This window comes from Cannabis sativa, unplaced genomic scaffold (genome assembly GCF_029168945.1).
Source record: "Cannabis sativa cultivar Pink pepper isolate KNU-18-1 unplaced genomic scaffold, ASM2916894v1 Contig2, whole genome shotgun sequence".
Taxonomy (NCBI): Eukaryota; Viridiplantae; Streptophyta; class Magnoliopsida; order Rosales; family Cannabaceae; genus Cannabis; species Cannabis sativa.
The window spans coordinates 814,214-833,190 of NW_026870038.1; the positions used below are offsets into that span (position 1 = coordinate 814,214).

At 29.8% G+C, this 18,977-nt stretch overlaps 4 protein-coding genes across 4 annotated transcripts; 3 read left to right on the forward strand and 1 right to left on the reverse strand.

Annotated features, from left to right (window-relative positions):
* Positions 1-672: 672 nt before the first annotated feature.
* Positions 673-1,679, forward strand: LOC133033012 (RPM1 interacting protein 13-like). Its single transcript, XM_061107525.1, has 3 exons — positions 673-1,031; positions 1,174-1,260; positions 1,345-1,679. The coding sequence occupies exons 1-3, from the start codon at positions 720-722 to the stop codon at positions 1,498-1,500; spliced, it is 555 nt and encodes a 184-aa protein (XP_060963508.1). The 5' UTR covers positions 673-719; the 3' UTR covers positions 1,501-1,679.
* Positions 1,680-3,321: 1,642 nt separating this feature from the next.
* On the forward strand, positions 3,322-5,072 carry LOC133033011 (nascent polypeptide-associated complex subunit alpha-like protein 2). Its single transcript, XM_061107524.1, has 4 exons — positions 3,322-3,532; positions 3,665-3,770; positions 4,342-4,460; positions 4,566-5,072. The coding sequence occupies exons 1-4, from the start codon at positions 3,437-3,439 to the stop codon at positions 4,914-4,916; spliced, it is 672 nt and encodes a 223-aa protein (XP_060963507.1). The 5' UTR covers positions 3,322-3,436; the 3' UTR covers positions 4,917-5,072.
* On the reverse strand, positions 4,628-6,654 carry LOC133033010 (peroxidase 5-like). Its single transcript, XM_061107523.1, has 4 exons — positions 6,268-6,654; positions 5,995-6,186; positions 5,743-5,908; positions 4,628-5,677 (listed from the first exon to the last, which is right to left on the reverse strand). The coding sequence occupies exons 1-4, from the start codon at positions 6,481-6,483 to the stop codon at positions 5,265-5,267; spliced, it is 987 nt and encodes a 328-aa protein (XP_060963506.1). The 5' UTR covers positions 6,484-6,654; the 3' UTR covers positions 4,628-5,264.
* A 9,541-nt stretch (positions 6,655-16,195) lies between these two features.
* On the forward strand, positions 16,196-18,447 carry LOC133033013 (constitutive photomorphogenesis protein 10-like). The gene is made up of 4 exons (XM_061107526.1): positions 16,196-16,437; positions 17,189-17,262; positions 17,620-17,767; positions 17,936-18,447. Exons 1-4 carry the CDS (start codon positions 16,224-16,226, stop codon positions 18,034-18,036), a joined length of 537 nt encoding a protein of 178 aa, XP_060963509.1. The 5' UTR covers positions 16,196-16,223; the 3' UTR covers positions 18,037-18,447.
* Positions 18,448-18,977: the final 530 nt, after the last annotated feature.

Sequence of the window (18,977 nt, forward strand, 5' to 3'; positions counted from 1 at the left end):
TTTTTAGAAAACTTACAAAAATACTGAAATTTGGATTAATTTTTACAAAAATACTGTCACACGGAAATCTTTTAAAAAATACTGTGTTTTTATAAAACACCAGTAAAACACAAAGCAAAATAACTCAAAACAACAGTAGAACACCAGTGAAAACTTAACACAGTATACTCTAGTATGAAACTTATAAAAAAATACAGTAAAAAAGTAAAAAATACCGTCTCTTTAGTATACCATGTAAATTTTCCTATTTTTTTCCAATTTTTTTCATTGAAAATCTAATAATAATCTTGGATAAGTGACGGAAGGTTAATTTTAAGGATTTATATAAAAATAAAAGTTCCATAAAAAAAATAAAATAAAAAAAGAATGGGTAAAAAAAGTAATAAACTTAATAACATGGGTAAATATCAATAAATGTAATGTAAATTAGGTATTTAGTAAATTTCCCATAATGTTAAAGCCCAGGCCCAATTTAAACAAGTATGGGCTGGTTCACTTTCTGTCGTTGGCTTAAAACACTGTCGTTTTGGCTTAAAACTGTCGTTTGTCTTAAAACACTGTCGTTTGTCTTAAAATGTCGTTTTGGTTTAAAACATTTAAAACACTGTCGTTTGGATTAAAACACTGTCGTTTTGGTCTGCTAAAAAGCCACACACACGAGACGCTCCACAGTTCAGTTGCTTTGCTCTCAAATTCTTCCGACGATTCAAATTTCGATAATGATCAGAGACCGAAAATCGAAAATGGAGGAAACAATTGAGGTGATCGAAATATCACCATCTTCATCGGAGAAAGAGAAGAGAGTGTTTGTCAAAACGACATTGGAGGGAGATACCGGAACCCCAATAAAACACATCCTTTGTCTCAAGAATCCTTACGATGTGAAACGATTTGAAGAGACTGAGGAGTGTTTCATTCTAGATTATGATCCATCTAATGATATATCTAATCTTTCTGTTTCAAGAAAAGCTGATGGTGGTGGTGGTGGTGGTGGTAGTCCTGATTTAACCGTTCTAGCCGAAAGGGGAAAGGTTTGATTTTTTTTTTCTTCAAATTTTCTGTTTGGTTCCCGAGAAAATATTTGAAAAAAGATTGAATCTTTCGACTTGGGTTTTGTTTAAACCCTTGTTTTAGAGATACCCTTTTGATATTTTGGGCTTTTTTCCTTTATAGGTGGCTTGTAGGGATTATCCTCACTCAAGGCATTTGTGTTTGAAATACCCATTTGACCAAACCTCTCATGAAAGCTATTGTGAATTGGTAAAACTTAATTTTGATATTGTTTGTGGTACCAAATTGAGTCAATATTTGTGTTTAATTGATTTGATTTGTTTTGATTTGCAGTGCTATTGTTATGTTTGTGATAAACCTGCACCATGTTCATCTTGGACTGAGCCAAAACCAGCACATTGTCATGCATCAGAGCAAGAAGAATGGAAGTTTCAAAGAAGAGTGAGGAAGATGCAACCTCAAGATTTCAGTGAAGAAGAAGATTATTAAAAATAGAACTAATGAAAAGGAGTGATCAAGTCATTTTGGCATATTTTTTTTTTTGGCATTATTAGCTACATATATATGAAAGAAAAAGAGTGTTTGGTTGTTTCATTTTGGCTAAATGAAAGCATATGAGAACATTTGATTTCTGATATCTAATGGTATTAAAAGTAGTTCGGTTATTACTTATCGTGTCATTTCATTGACTCCTTCTAAGATTTTTTAATAGAAAAATGATTTTGTTGTCCTTAGACAATTTCCTCAATTGTTCACTAATGGATTTATAAGTAAATTATAGCAAAAAAAAAAAAAAAACTAACTAATTTTGAGTTTCAAGTTTTCGGGAATGATTCAACACTTAGTCAAACTCATACTAAATCACAAGCCTTTCAAAGGAATTATATTTGATAAAATGTGTAAATGTCACTTTCCTGCATGATCATCTTTGTGGGAAAATAGAGATTTTTAAGGGGTTTTTGTTTTGAGGTTTGGGTTTGAGTGGAATGTGGACTCAAGTTTAACATTCTCCTCTATTTAAAATTCAAGTAAACAAAGGAGTAGAAATTACCCTAAAAGGTGCGTAGGTCCCACAAAATAATAAAATTTTGTCACTTAAAAAACAGTAATTTGCAGAATAATTGTGAAGTTAAGTATTATTATTGTCAAAAATTAAACTTAAGTATTTATTTATAACTGAGAGTTAATTTAAATATTATCAATAGGACCCTGTGTTTTGGACCTTGTGTTTTGCAAAAGTTATCAATAAGACCCTCTGTTTTGTTAAATGACAAAATAGACCATGTATTTTCTAACATGGTACAAATAAGACCTTAAATTGATTTTTTATCAAAATAAAATTTAATTATAATCCGATTTAAAAGTGCTATGACAAAACTATTTACATTTTTTGTATCGGTTCGTATTAAGAATGGTCTTTAAGTTGGTTATATTAAAAAAAAAAGTTGTTAAAAATTAAGTTCAAGGTGCTATTTTCACCATTTTGAAAAATACAGGATCTATTTTGTCATTTAACAAAATACAGGATCTAATGGGTAACTTTTGTAAAACAGGGTATAAAATGGTATTTGTCCTTTAAATATCGGGTATGCTTAGGGGTGTTCGCGGTGCGGGTGGTGCGGTTTTTGACCATTTTTTCAAACTAACCCGCACATGCGGATTTTCTAATTTTTCAAACCTCACCCGCACCGCGAAAACGGCACTGCAAAAAATGGTGCGATGCGATGCGGTGCAGTTTTTACGGTTTAGACTATCACCAATAATTAAACTATTACAAATACAACAAAGCTTGAGTAACACTTGTCAAAAATACCATAAGGCTTGAAAATAAATCTGAAAAAAATAAGTTTCAATAATACAATAATTAGTGGGCTTTCGGTTAGACATTCACATATTGGACCTAACTAAATATAAAAATTGGTATTTTTATAATGTGCGGTGTGGTGCAGTTTGAACCGCATATTAACAATTCAAAATTGCAAACTGCACCACACCACGCGGTTTATGAAAAATTCAAATTGTGACCGCACCGTAAAGAATTTCAAACCGTATTTTTTTTGTGGTGCGATGTGGTGCGGACGGTTTGATGAACAGCCCTATGCTACAAATTACAAAAGAAAATTGCTTGAAGATGCTCCTAGTCATCATCTTCTCATTCTACTAGTCACCATACCCTGGCTGGTTAAAAGTACAATGGGCCTAAAAAGCCCAAGCCCAAGCCCAAGCCCTTATTGGCGTAATAAGCCCAAGCCAAAAAGAAAGCCCAAATAGTTTGTAAACCCTTTTAGTGTGTGCTCATAAAACCATAGCATATAATATTGTAAAGTTAAGCCAATCCGAAGAGCTATCTCCTCACTCACTCTCTCTCTCTCTCTCTCTCTCCTAAACCCAATCCATTCTCTCTCACTATCCACTCCTCGCCGAAATGTCACCGGCCCCAGTCGTCGAGCCAGTCGCCGCCACCGACTCCTTGACCGAGGAAGTCCTCTCCACCGAGAAACCCCTCAAGACCACTCCTAAGGTCTTATATAAATATATCTATATATATACAATTTAATTATATATAAAATTACAACTCCATTTTCATATACGTGTTTTGGACTGGTTTACAGAATTTTCATCAATTCAAGTTTGAATTTTTGGTTTTTGATAGAGCGAGGAAGATGAAGTTATAGTTGAGGATGTTAAGGACGATAAGGATGAGGATGACGATGATGAGGACGATGACGAGGAGGACGATGATGAAGCGGGTCTTCCTGGTAATTATTCTCATTTTCTCTGCTTTGATTGTTATTAATATGTTTTATGTAAGGGATTTCATTTCATTATGTTTGTTGTTATGATTAGGGTTTGTTTCTGGTTTGAATTTTGATTTTTGTTTACGTGGATTTCTTGCTCATTTTGGTGGAATCTTATCTCTGCATGGCTTTAATTAGCATTTGATTATGGAATTGGTTTCTTGTGTTTTCAGTAAAATGTTTGATTTAGCCATTTCCATTGTTCTTCATCTGGTTTGTGTTTGGAGTGAAATGTCATTTTGTGCCTCATTTGTTATGAAAATTACTTTTGAAAATGTTTGAAAATTGAGGAATTTGTAAATTATTATAATTTTAAAAATAACTTCTTGAAAGTCCTTTTGGACGAAACTCTCCCAAAAGACTTATTTTTTTATCCAAATACCACCAGAAGGACTTTACAAATTTGCTGAGCAAGTTTCAGGAGTCTTGTGCTTGATTTGTAAACAGGGGTTTATGGCAATTATAGTTTTTTGTAATGATTCCTTTGGTTTAATTTTTGTTTGTGGTAAATATTGGATGATAATTTTTACAGGTGCAGATGGGAATCCCAAGCAGAGTAGAAGCGAGAAGAAAAGTCGCAAGGCAATGTTGAAGCTCGGTATGAAGCCAGTTACAGGTGTTAGCAGGGTCACCATCAAAAGAACCAAAAATGTTAGTAAGAAATTATTTTCCATGTCATTGGTGAAATGAATGAACACACATAGTATGGACTCAATTTTTCACCTAAACTCATGTTGTGTGGTGTTTCATTTTCAGATCTTATTTTTCATCTCGAAACCTGATGTTTTCAAGAGCCCTCATTCCGAAACATATATCATATTCGGGGAAGCAAAGATAGAGGATTTAAGCTCTCAGTTGCAGTCACAAGCTGCCCAACAATTCAGGATGCCAGACATGAGCGCCGTGACAGCCAAAGCTGACAGTGCTGCACCAGCTGCTGGTGTCCCAGCCGAAGAAGAAGAGGAAGAGGTTGACGAAACTGGTGTTGAGGCTAGGGACATTGATTTGGTGATGACACAGGCTGGTGTTTCAAAGATCAAGGCTGTTAAGGCTCTGAAGGCTCATGATGGGGACATTGTTAGTGCTATAATGGAGCTCACCACTTAACTTAGCATTCTTACATTTTTAGTGCAGTTTAATTATTATTCTGAGTTTATCATTAAGTATTGTACTTAAATTGGTTTCCCATCTATATGGAGGCTTAGATTTTGCATATTCCCTTTGTGGACAGAGATCATTAGTTCCATTTCCTTATTATTATTATTATGCTGTTCTCATTTTTGATTTATTAAAGTCTCATAAAAGCTTATTCATTTGAAATTGTTACTTACATTTATTTCAACTCACTCAAGTAGTCTCTCAGGGTCTTTATTGATACAATTACACTTGCCCCTTTTGAGGTTTTGCTAATCCAAAATCCTATCACTAAATACAAACACTCCATAACTCTTCTATTTAGGTGTTAATGACACTGCAATTTGCCCGAATTTCGCCGCTGTTGCCTGTGAGGACCTCAATTTGCCCCATTTTAACCATTGCATCAGCAAACATTCTTGTCCAGAGAAAGGGAGCCCTAGCGAATTGATTCACTAAGCTAGCTGTTGTTGCATCGGACAAGAGAGCTTGGTCGGAAGAAAACAAGCCACGACGTGCTAGAACGTCTGAATAGTAGCTGTTATCAGCAACGGTAGGGCTAAAAGGGTTCATGGGAACAACCAAGCTTGGATTTCTGTTGCCTTGAGGACATTGTTGCTTCAACCGAGCTGCATACATCGAGTCTAAACTCGGGTCTTGACCGGTTATTCCATTGAAGTTATATAATCTAGAACTAAAGGAAGTGCAGTGGGAGCGGCCGATTGTATGAGCTCCTGCACATCAAACTCGGGTAAGAGATCATCGAATCGCAAAAGGAAGAACAAACTATTAGTCTTACCTGAGAGTGTAACCATTTCTTGTTGTGTGAAACCTTTTGAGGCAAAGATTTGAGTGAGTTGATTCAAATTGGATGATGGGCCAGGTAAGTTTATGACAGCTTCTGAAGCTAATGAAACTTTGCCATCTCTTCTTCCTGCAGGAACATCATAACCAAGCCCTCCACTCTGCAAATACAGATTAAGTAAGGGGTTATATTGCAATTAAACTACTTTCATTCAACTAATGAAATTTAAATCCAAACCAAACTTACAAACTGTATGCTATCCCTTGCTGCAAAAGCTACTATATCAGCACATGAAACAACACCTTTACATAAAGCTTCTAGTCTTGCTTTTGCATTGTTTATTACTTCAAATCCTCTCAAACTTGGATTATTTGGAGGGGAATCCTTCTCAGCTGTGTTTGTTGCATTCGAATCGATCAAAATCGAAGCATCACAGCCCTGTAATTGTATTAGTTCATAGTTAGTGTAATCGAAACCCGAAACCTAATGAAGGAAGTAAAAGGAGAAAAGGTTACTTACTCTAACAAAGCAATCATGAAAATGCATTCTCAAAAGACCAGCAGCCACTCCTGTATCAGCATAGAAAGCTTTCATAACCTCATCTTTAACTACAATCTCAGCCAAATTACATGTATTGCTATAATACCCAACTTGAAGTTGGGAATGAACACTTTGAAACTTAAACAACAATATCATAACAAGTGAGAAACCAGTTATGGTATGTGAAAAACTCATTTTTCTTTACTTGTTATTATGACACAAGTTATAAGAGCAACACTCAACAATGGTTTGCTACTATATAATTGTGTATATATATATAGTGATATGTTGAAAGGCATTGAGCTGGAAAGTCACTGTAATTTAATCAGTAAAAAATATAGTAAGGACAAGAGTTTGGTTTAATGTCGGACGACACATAATCTTATATGATCATATTAAAGGGTCATTAAGTAAGATTTGATTATTAATAAAAATGGACTTAAGTCAAACTAAGTTGACTTAAGAGTGAATGAAAGAACCAATGGTATCCAATGCTTTACAAGAAATGCTAAAATACATGCTGTTAGGAACTATATACTATTAGTGTAATTAAGTATCAGATTCTTACAACACAATTTAATAATTATTATAAAAAATAGTTAATTATTTATTTATAAGAATAAGGTGACACACTCACATTTCGAGATAGTATTCGTTATGCTCCAATCGTGCTTAATAGTAATATTTTTACATTCGAAAAATGTTAAAGTGCCTAACACCATAATTCATTATCAGGCAACCTGACCCTTGGCATAAGCAAAATAGGCCCGTACTTAGGGCTCACCTACTCCAGAAGTTCTCAAAAAATTTCTCTTTTTAAAAAATAGACATTTTTTACTGATTTTTAAAGTACTATAAATATTTTTTTTTCTTATAACCCACTAAAATTCAAGACCGATCATATTATCGGGTTTTAAGTAAGATAAGAAAAGAAACATCTAATCTAACTACTTGTAAAAGGACACTTGTGGTCATATTAGGAACTTAATATTATCTAATAGTAATGATCTTTAAATTGAAATGAGACATGTTGGTAGTTTAGCTTTGTATATAATGATGGATTAGTAAATAAACAACCAATAATTATTTTGTTAGATTGTATTAATTTAGAAACCTATTTCTATTTTTAAAAGAAACGTAAATGTTCAATAATCTCATGTCTTTACAAAATTAATTACCTTTGTGAAAGGCAATCATGGATGTGGTTAGAAAATCTGATATTGAGTCACTATAAAAGGGTATTTTTAAAGAAATATTTTCATAAATAAACTTAATTTTTGGGGAGTCCAGTAGTGAATGTTTTTGACTTATTGATATATATTTCCTACATTCCAACATATAGAATAAATGAAATATAATATAAAATAGAAAATGATTTTTGTTTTTTTGTTTTTTAATAATGAAATTTCTATTCAATGGTATCTAGTGCTGTTAAAATACTAGACAAAAAACAAATGCTTTTCACAAGATTTTTTTTCCAATAATATTACATAAAAATGAAAGGAGAATTTTCAAAAATATTATTTTTTTTTAAATTTTATTTATAATTTTATGTTCTAAAATTTTTAATATATAAAAATATGTTTGTAAAGTTTTAAAATTATATGAATACATTTTGTTCAGCTAAAAAAACGAGAGATCAACTTTACGGCAACTACAAATCAACTATAAAACAATTAAAAAAACAATTATAAATAAATTATAAAAATAATCAAAAAAAGATTTATTATGTTTTTTTTTGAAAAGATCAAAAAAAAAAAAAAGAAGATTTATTATTTTTACTGAAAATGTATTTTTTGTAAATAAAAAAGTTCAAAGAATAAAAATAATTTTTTTCCGTGTTAATGTATTTTTGTATTTTTTTTTAAATTTTTGGTCTATATAAATTTTTTAAAATTAATTACTACCAAGTCCAATATTTAAAATAAGAGCATAAAAACTAAATAAATGATTCACAAGTCACAAGTTTCCAATTCCAACCACCAAACTTCATGTATTTACTTTAGAATTTAAGTTATAATAAAAGACTATTCATCTAATTAATTAAACAATTGACTTTGTGCTCTGCTTGTAGATTAAGATAATTGTTCCATATATAAAGCAAGGGTTAATGAGAATAAAGAATAGAAAAATATGGAGAGGTAGAAAATAATTATGTTGTTAATAAACACTATAAAAGTAGTGTATTGTTATATTTTTAGCATATTTTTATAAAAATAACTTTCAATAGGGCTATAAGAAATTTAGTATAGGCTAAATTTAACATAAAATACAACATGCTTCAAATTTTTACCACACAATAAATGTCACCGAATTTATTTACCGATTTGTTACCAATTAATAATTTTTATTAGCTAAAAGCTTTCTAACATTTTCATTTTCATTTAAGAAGTTTATATACATAGTTTCAATCAAAATTTAATGATTATTTCGACTTCGGAAGTTAAATTGTACCTTACAACTATAAAATTTGTACCAAATATGATAATGAATAAGTTTTCAAGCTAAATTTGCTATAAAATTTATATTATCCATTAAAGATGGTCTAAATATGAATCAACTTAGCTTCGGTGTCAGACCATGGGCCAACAACTTATTAAGTATCATTTTAAAAAAAATCAATTATCAATAAGAATATTTAATTCATTTTGATTACAAAAACTAAGAAAGAACCTTCTATTTATAAATTTATAAAGATAACACAATTTAATTACTAACATTTAACAGAATATAAAGAATGATATTAACAGAAAACAAAAGAAAACAGTTAAAGCTAACAATTAATAACTAAAGACTAAATAAATCTCAACTAATACCAATCCAACCCATTTGAGTAATAAAATGAGACTAATTAACAAACAACACTAACAAAATTAATTATTACATATAACATCAAACTTGATATTCTTCTTGTAGTATTAGCTAGTAATGCTTTTATTTTATAAGACATGTTTACGATGAATCTTGTTTCTAGTTCTGGTTCTGACTCTGATCTTAGTTTTAATAACTTTGTCATTGCAAATCCTTAATTGTCCATTAAGAGCTTGTGATTTGAAGAAACTTCTTCCACAAAATTTAGAGTTGTACGATGGTGATGACGATGACGATGATAATGGTTCTAAATCAACGTAGTTGTTGCTATAATTATGTTTTTCGATGTGAATCCGAAGACCTAGAGCACATTTTAGTAGTTTCCCACAATATGGGCATTTGAAACTACGTACTTCCATCATATAGTATTGTTCTTTCTTTTCCCTTCTTTTTCTTCTTTGATTATATAGCTTAATTAATTGAAACCCTAGCTCTCTTATTAGCTAGTTATTATAAGGCTTGTTCGATTATATGCTTAGTAATTAAAGTGAGCTATCTTATATCATATATATAGCCATGGATTAATGAAATAATGGGCCACGTGTAATGTCTTTTAAATTTTAATAATTAGAAAAAAAGTTTAAATTAAAAATCGGAAGAACAATCAATTTATTATAAATCTAAAAAAAAAATATTAATAATAATTATAAAAAGATGTGATTGGCTGTTTTTAAAAAAGATATATGAACGGCTAGTAAGAAAGATATCAATGAATTTTGTTTTAATTTTTAGTGACAAAACTTACATTAGATATTTTGATTTTTTTTAAACAAAATTTAAAAAATAAAAAGGTTTAAAACGGCCAAATTTTTTAAAGAATTTTTTCTTAAAAAAATATTTTCTGTTAGATCCGTTTTTCATGATCTATTTTTTAATCTATATTTCTGATTATCTTCTAAAAATACAAAAAGTTTTCAAACAAATATTTACAAGATATTAATATTTATCTTTTTGTGTGTCCTCGTAAGATTTTTTATTTTATTTTATTTATTTATTTTTGTAAAATGGGTGTGATCATCATAAGATTTAAAGATATTTATAAACATGTGTTCAAAAAAAAATATTTATAAACATCATTTCAAATATACCGATTTAGTTACATGTTATTTATTTAATTAAAATAATATATTGATGTATCACCTGTATAATTAAGCAGTGCAATATTCTATACAAAAAAAGTCTTAATTAAATAATAAATAATATTATATTTAGATAAAATAATTACTGTATTAATTATGATGACAAAATTTTTTAATATAAGTTATATTATTTAATACATAATAAATGATTTGTATTAACTTATATTATAATATTTATAAAAGATTTGGTGTCAACCCAGACTCGGACCTCAAACCCCGCACCTGGATACAAACTTGAGATCTGAACCTAACCCGACCCGAATTCGAACCTAGACCCAAACTCGAACCTGGGACTAAGACCCAAGACCGTATCCTAGGCACGAACCCGACCCGGGACCTTGACCCTGACTCGGGACCCAAACTTGGGACTTGAGATCCGAACCTAGACTTGGGACACTCAAGACTCGGGACCCTACATCCCGAACCCCAAAACTCGGACCCAGACCCCATATCGGAACCTGTCTTGGACCCCAGACCCGAATTTAGACATCGAACCCGATCTAGATTCGGTGTTGGTATTGGGGTTGAGTTTATTAAAAATATATTATAACTTTGCACAACCTAATACCAAACATAATATTATATTAAATAATAGTAATATAATACAATGCAATTAATATAATATGATGTACCAAACAAACTTTTACATAAATAATAGTCTAATAAAAATTAATGAAAATGTGAATTTGCAATCTTAAAACTAATATTTTCATTAGTTAAAAAAATAAATATAAGCGTTGATCGAATTTTTTGGCAATTATATCAACAATTTTTATGGAGATTTCAAATAGTTTAAATAAATATTAAAATTAAGATTTTTACGTAGTTAGAACGTTTGTGAGCTTGTCAACAAATTATGTTGTTGAAGTTTATAGGGTTGTTCATTATACCATATTCAATGTTTTTAGGTCTATCCAGATCCGATCCAATTATATATTGAATGTTAGATTTTACCATCCGATCCGATCCAATTAATTTCAGTCATCCAATCGATTTAACATCCATTGGATGTTGGATTGGATCAGTTCTATCTATTGGATGTATTTCATATATATTTATCTGTTTCATTTGGATTTATCTAATGTTTTAGACTTGATATTTTTTAGATCGGATTGGATCCATCTAATATTTTAGGTCCAGTATGTATTGGATTGGACTGGATCCATCCAATCCAAGAAAAAAAGAGTAAAATTTTAATGCTAATTTTCATATATATATATATACTAGGAAAAAACTACGTGCGAGGCACGTATACTAAATTTATGCTAGTTTTTTTCTATGTTATTTGAAAGTGATACAATTAAAAATTAAAGAAAAAATATTATTAATTATTAGGTGAGATTAGTATTATGTGTATCTAAATATTATATTTTATAATGTTGTCAATTAAAAGTGAATACTGAATGCAATATATTAGTGTTTAAGAAAGCTTGATAATTTAAATATGTTCTTAAGTTAATCCAAAAATAAATTAAAAATTGATGTTCCAATACTTAAAGAAACATTACTTAAATTGGTGTAAGATAAAAAGAAAATTAAAAATCAATCTCTAAATTACTGATAATTGAAGATAACATTTGTCTAAAAATTGTAGATAAGAAAACTAATGATAGTCATTGGTGGATTTCAATCTTCATTTGCTTCGATAGAGACAATAGTGTAATTTTTGTATTTTGCACTTTTCATTCTAGCCGGGTCCGCATATATCTGGATTGTCTATTTTTTCGTTGATAAATTGAATATGGTAGTGTCGACAAAAAGTGAAAACCATGTTTAACAAAAAGTGATAGTATTCTATAACAAAATACTATTAAATTATTTTAAATTACTATATTTGATTAAAATAAAACTTTATGCGATTAAAATTTCATATTTATCTTTACTCAAAAAGAAAAAAAATGATAAAAAAAAAAATGAAAAGTTTCTATTATTATCTCCACTGCCTTTCTAGATGTGAATAATGGTCTCTTCTTTCTTCCATATTCTTCTTTATTTTTTGTATATTGTGTTTGCAACATATATGTAAATTATTACGTAACTTTAAAAAACTTTGCTCCTGGAAACTAATGCATATGCCGAGCACTTAGAATAATTTATTAGCTGTAAACTTTGTTGGGTTTTTTTCGCCATTGATGCTTGGTTTTGTGAACTTTGATAAAAGTCACGCTTCTTTTTTATTATTATTATTACTTATATATTTTGTCATTAAGTTGTGAAGAAGAAAAAAGTGAAGTGCGGATTGGAATATTATGTGTGATCTCATGGGAATGTCCAAATTGTAATAGGAAAAGGAATACTATAAATAATTAAAAAAAACCTAATCGTAGATGTACAACAGCAAAAACCCGATCATATTTTTTTGAATTTAATGGGATTTATTTTATTATATATAAATGAAAAGTGACCCATGGATTTCTCATAAACTATTTTATTTTTCTAATAAACCATTTTATTTTTAATATAAATAAAAAGTAAATACCGAATGCAGTATATTAGTGTTTTAAAAAATTAATAATTTAAATATGTTCTTAGGTTAATCCAAAAATAAACTAAAAATTGATGTTCAAATACTTAAGGAAACACAATGTGTGTAAGATAAAAAGAAAATTAAAAATTAATCTCTAAATTATTGATAATTGAAGATAACATTTGCTTCGACAGAGATAATAGTATAATTTTTTATTTTGCACTTTTCATTCTAACCGAGTCTGCATATAACTGGATTGTCCATTTTTTTTGTGTATAAATCGAATATGGTAGTGTCAACAAAGCGGCGATGTTCCTGCAAATAGTTATTTATTTTCATTTAAGATGATTAGACATGGTGTACATAATTAATTTAATTAAAAAAAAATTTACTTATGAAAGACAAGTAAAGTTATTTTATTTTTTTAAAACTACACCTCTGCAGTATAATCCATTAATTGGACACCAGTACACGAAAATATTTTTTCCAGTGAAAAAAAAAATAATTAGAAAATTAATTTTCTTTTTTCTTAAGATAAAACGAAATTAGGGTAAGTAATTTTTTTTGTTTTGATATTATTTTTATAATATTTTTTAAGATCATCAAAAAAAGTTTTAAAAAATATCAGTGTATATTTTTGTAAAGGATAATTTTATGATTTTTTTGACTCATGTGGACCCAACGCGCATGGATAATTCAGTTTTTTTTTTTGTTATTTCATATTAGAGAGAGTGAAAAAAAGCTATATATTATTTCAAAAAAAAAAGCTATATATTATATTTATTAACTATTCTTTCCAAGATAGAAAAGAAAAAAGACTGTATATGAATATACTGCATAGTAAAACACATTAAGCTAATTAAACGTATTCTTTATAAGATCAAATTTTTAACATAATCCAAATATAGAATATAACAACATGTTTTTTGATGTGAAGGTTAAACATAACAAATGGCATAGTTTAGTCTCCGTATAACACAACAACGATGTGAGCTCATTAATTTTGATAGAAACAATGCAGATTTGAAAAGATTCAATAAGGAGACAAAAATCCAAAAATGTTAGAAAATAAAAAATTAATCTTAAAAATTGGGGGATGATTTGGTAAAAAAAAAATCCATTTATAATTTGTTTTTTTCCTGATCTCTCTCAACAAACTAATTGTATATGCGGTTTAATGATCAATTTATTTTATATATATATTTTTAATTTCTAGAGTTATAGTTGTGATTATATGTAGAGTTAGAATATGCTAAATATCAGTTCAAATATTAATAGGATTTGTTTTATTATTATTTTATTATATATAAATAATATTTTATTATTTTATTAAATAAAAATAAAAAGTCAGCCATGAATTTCTCATAAACCAAGAATTTTAGTTATATAGGCACACTTTATATAGAATAGATATAAATTTTACGTATAACAATATAAAATCTAATTATTCATCCAAACTAAATGAAAATACTAATTAGTTCGATTAAATGTTGGATGATTGGATTTTTAGACACCCTATCCACCATCTGATCCGATCTAATTGGATATTTAAAAATAGCATCCAATCCGATCTGATCACAAGTGAATATCCAATGTTATTTCACAAATACACAAAAATAATAAAAACAATTACAAAATACGGTTGTACGGATCTTTAAATATTTTACGATTTTTATAATTTTATTTACAAAAAATACGGTATTTTAATATATTTTTATGTACTTTTGTTAAGGCTAATTTGAATTTTTGTCCCTTGAACTTCGACATTTACCAAATAATGTCCCTTGAACTTCTTAGGTCGTTAAAAATTCTTTTCGAACTATTGAGATTGTTGGATTTGAGAACTTTTGTTCAATATTACTAAAGAAAGTCTAACGTAGATGCAAATTTAAATGGCAGAATTTGGTACATATTAAAGTTCAGGGGGGGTATGATTTAGTAAATATTAAAGTTCGGGGGGCATGATTTAGTACATGGACAATCGTCACATTAGCGAAATTGATTGAAATTAAATAAAAGTCTTTACATTTAATAATTTCAATAATTTAGGATAAATTTTTAACAAGAGTATGATTTAGTACATGCCAAGGAAATCCTAATTAACAAAGGTGAAGTGGGCCAAGCCCACCTAGATATGTCTTTCCAGGAACAAACGTATCTTAGTTCTACACTCACAAAGCCTTCCACCTTCAGCAAGTCGTACCCGGAAGACATGTCCGATACCACAACACCGGAGAAATGAGATAGTGAGTTCCTCGAAGACCCTTCCGCTTTCCCTTCTTAATCCTGTACACAACTAAGGAAGTTCCAGTTGTCAAATCACAATAAAATATCGTATCATAATTAAAAGAAAAACTTCATATAATAAATATTATGCAATTAATTCAGATTAAATATTGTCCACAATCAGTGTACGCGGTGTTGACCAGATCAATCCAAATTCGATCCGTCTAGTCAACAGATTGCCTTTTCTATGGACTGAACTTCATGAGAAAGTTTTAAGAGTATTATTTACTATAAATATCTCACGAATCTTATAAATTAAGGGTTGAACTCTCTTACAGACTTTGCTCAAATAAACTTGAGAACATACACTCGATAAACTAAAGCTAGTTAACTTTGCAAGTAAAAAAATATTTATTTATTTTTTATAGAGCAATTTGCGGCGAAACCCCCTTATGTTTTGATTTTTATACACTTAACCCCCTTATCTTTATTTTTGGTGGCAAAACCCCCTTATGTTTTAATTTTTATACACTTAACCCCCTTATCTTTTTTTTTGGTGGCAAAACTCCCTTATGTTTTAATTTTTATACACTTAACCCCTCTATCTTTTGTTTTGGTGGCAAAACCCTTCAGTTTACTTTTCTTTGCAAATTTAAAGTTTTAGTTAAATATTACCGTTAAATACTAACCGAATTACTACTGTATCGACTTCGAGGTTTTACCGTTACTTATACAAAAGTGTATACAGTGGTGATCCAGTTGATATTTAACGGTAATATTTAACTGGCGTGTCAAATTTGCAAAGAAAAATAAACATAAGGGGGGTTTTGCCACAAAAAAAAAAGATAAGGGGGTTAAGTGTATAAAAATTAAAACATAAGGGGGTTTTGCCACAAAAAAAAAGATAAGGGGGTTAAGTGTATAAAAATTAAAACATAAGGGGGTTTTGCCACCAAAAATAAAAATAAGAGGGTTAAGTGTATAAAAATCAAAACATAAGGAGGTTTCGCCGCAAATTGCTCTTTTTTATATATATATTTTCTCTTTAATTATTTATTCTTCAATTTATATTATTTAAATTCTGTTTCTAATTTTTGTTTATAAACAATTATTATTTTTATATAACTCGTCTTATTTTTATTAAAAAAATGTAAAAAAATAATAATACTTTATCTAATTATCTCTTTTTTATATATCTTACGATTATAATCATCAATTGAAAAAACTGAGGTATGAGCAAGAGAGGCATGGTGATGATGTCATCCCACCCTGCATCGTCTTCTTCCTCCGCCTCCACTTGGGTATCCACCACCTCAGTCTCAGCTTCCGGTAAGCGGATTCAGAGGGAAATGGCTGAGCTCAACACTGATCCTCCTCTTGATTGCTCTGCTGGCACCAAAGGCGACAATCTCTACCACTGGGTCGCCACCATTATTGGTCCCCAAGGTTTCTCTTTTCTCTTTTCTTTCTTTATTTCCTTACATGGGTTTTGATTATTTGTTCTCAGTTTGTGTTTTCAGCTCACTTTTTTGAATGATCAAACTTGTTTTTTTTTTCTTCTTTATGGTTCAATTTGAAGAGCCAATTACAATTATAGAGAAAGATAGAAATAGATTTCATATGCTTTGAAATTTAAGGAATAATGACTAAATCTTTTTCATATGTAAATCTTTGTTATCACTTACAGCCAAGCCAACAATGATTGTTCTTTTCAACTTAATCTTAGAAAAATCTTATTAGTTCAACTTAATGAGTGTGTTTTTCGATTTTGCTTGCTTGAAGCAAATTGTTTGACTTGTTTTCTCTCATTTGATAATAACTGGGTTCAATTTGCAATAAAAGAAAATAATCATTAAGCATTGGTAATCTAATGTTTTGAAATCATATCTGATTATATTATTAGTAATGGGAATGTTGTTATCTTGTATGAGCTTTTTAAATACAGGTTTATAAACAAGAGAAACCATTGCCTTGTGCTTTGGTTTATGATTTTGTTGCTTACAATCTTTATGGATTGAAATTTTGTTGCTGGGAATATTAAATTTCCAGTTCTATGCAATGCTTCTTACTTCGGGTTTTGGTACCTTGTTTATTCGTTTTCCTTTCGCAACTTGTAAGAGCGTTTTAGTTTTCGATCAATGCTACCATTGCTCAGTTGGGATTAATTATCAGTATTTACAGTGTGTTTATGTTTCAGGGACTCCATATGAAGGCGGTATATATTTTCTCGACATCACATTTCCCAGTGATTATCCATTTAAACCTCCAAAGGTATTTATTTCCCTATTGATGATTTGTTCTATCTGTTGAAGATAAAACATCTTTTAGTAATGTTTTGTTAATTTGGTATGAAATGACAACAATGCAAATTACAAATGAAAGACAATAACATGTGTGAGACTAATAAGGAGTACTAATTTTTCTTTGAACTTATCAGTTGTGTGATTAAAGGACAACAGAAAGAAAATGCAGTGAGACATAATTAGTGTCCTATTGCTCAGTTTTTGATTGTATGTGATTTCTTCAGAAGAGTGCTTTTTGTATTGAACATAAGAACAAAACTAGGACTCATTTTGTATGTAATCTTCTGGTGAAATTGTTTAACTTGGTAAATGATTTGGTTTTCAGGTTGTGTTTAAAACCCGAATCTACCACTTCGATGTTGATTCTGTGGGGAATGTTAGTTTGGAGATCTTGAAGGATGGTTGGAGTCCAGCTTTAACAATTACAAAAGTGTTAATTGCAATTAGAAAGATTTTCACCGATCCCGACCCATGTAAGTGTTCGGGACTGCTCAATCTTTAATCTATTTCTATAGCTTTAGTTGTGTTCTTTTTCTTTTGTGGTTTGGTCTTAAACTTTGTAGTGAGGTTTGCATATTTGACATCTCGAAAATCCTCATGTTCTTACTAATCTACTTGAAATGAAATTCACATTCTTATAGGTAATAATCCTCTTGTTCCTGGCATTGCACACTTATACATGGTAGACAAAGCGAAGCACGATAAAATTGCTGCAGAATGGACGTTGCGATTCGCAAAGTAAATTCGACATAAGAGCATGTATCCAACAATTTTGTAGATATTTAAGTACTTCTTTACTACAAGACTAAAGATTTCACAACCCTATTGTTACACTATGAAATAGTGTAGGGGCATATTAGTAATTTATAAAGGATGTGAATGACTATAAATATGTAATTGTGTAGTTATTATTGAATATGGAATGAGAAAATAGAACTTTGGTTCAATTGGGAGATTGGCGCTGTCTCGAAAAGTGCATTTGGAGATTTGTCCTGTCTCGAAGAGGACCTGTTATAAGCTTACTATGGGCAGCTTTTGTATTTGATTGTTAAGCCATAGCAAACATAAGATAAACTTGTTGTATAATATATGATGAAGGAATTGATAGTTTTTTTTTCCCCAAGTTTATACATGTAACATGTTCCTGTGTTTTAAACTTGATTTGTAATGTTCATATATTTTGTTTGAAAAAGAAAATATCAAACAAACAAAGGTTCAAGATAGGAGAGTTTCTAAAAACCAGATATTGAGATGGCTGGAAGGAATGACAGATTTCATATTAGCACAATTTATGAAAAAAAAAAATTGGCCAGGGAGACTAAAGTAGCTTATGGGAATTAGTGTTGTAAATATAGGTTAGATTTTTTAAAACGGCACGAAATTTGCATGAGCATGACCAGGTACGAAAAAAATATGAGTTTAGACATGAGTTAGCACGATGCTATAAATTGGCACAATGCTGTTAGGAAAATATGTGATAAAACACAACACGATGTGAGAAGCACGAAAAGTACGCCACATAAATACAAATAGATTAGCCCGAAAGGTGCGACAAGTCCGAAAAGTACAACACGAAATATTAAGAAACTCTATAATTTAATAATTATAATAATAATAATAATAATATATGTATTTGTCAATTATAAAGTAAAATAATAATAAAACTTAAATATAATATTGATT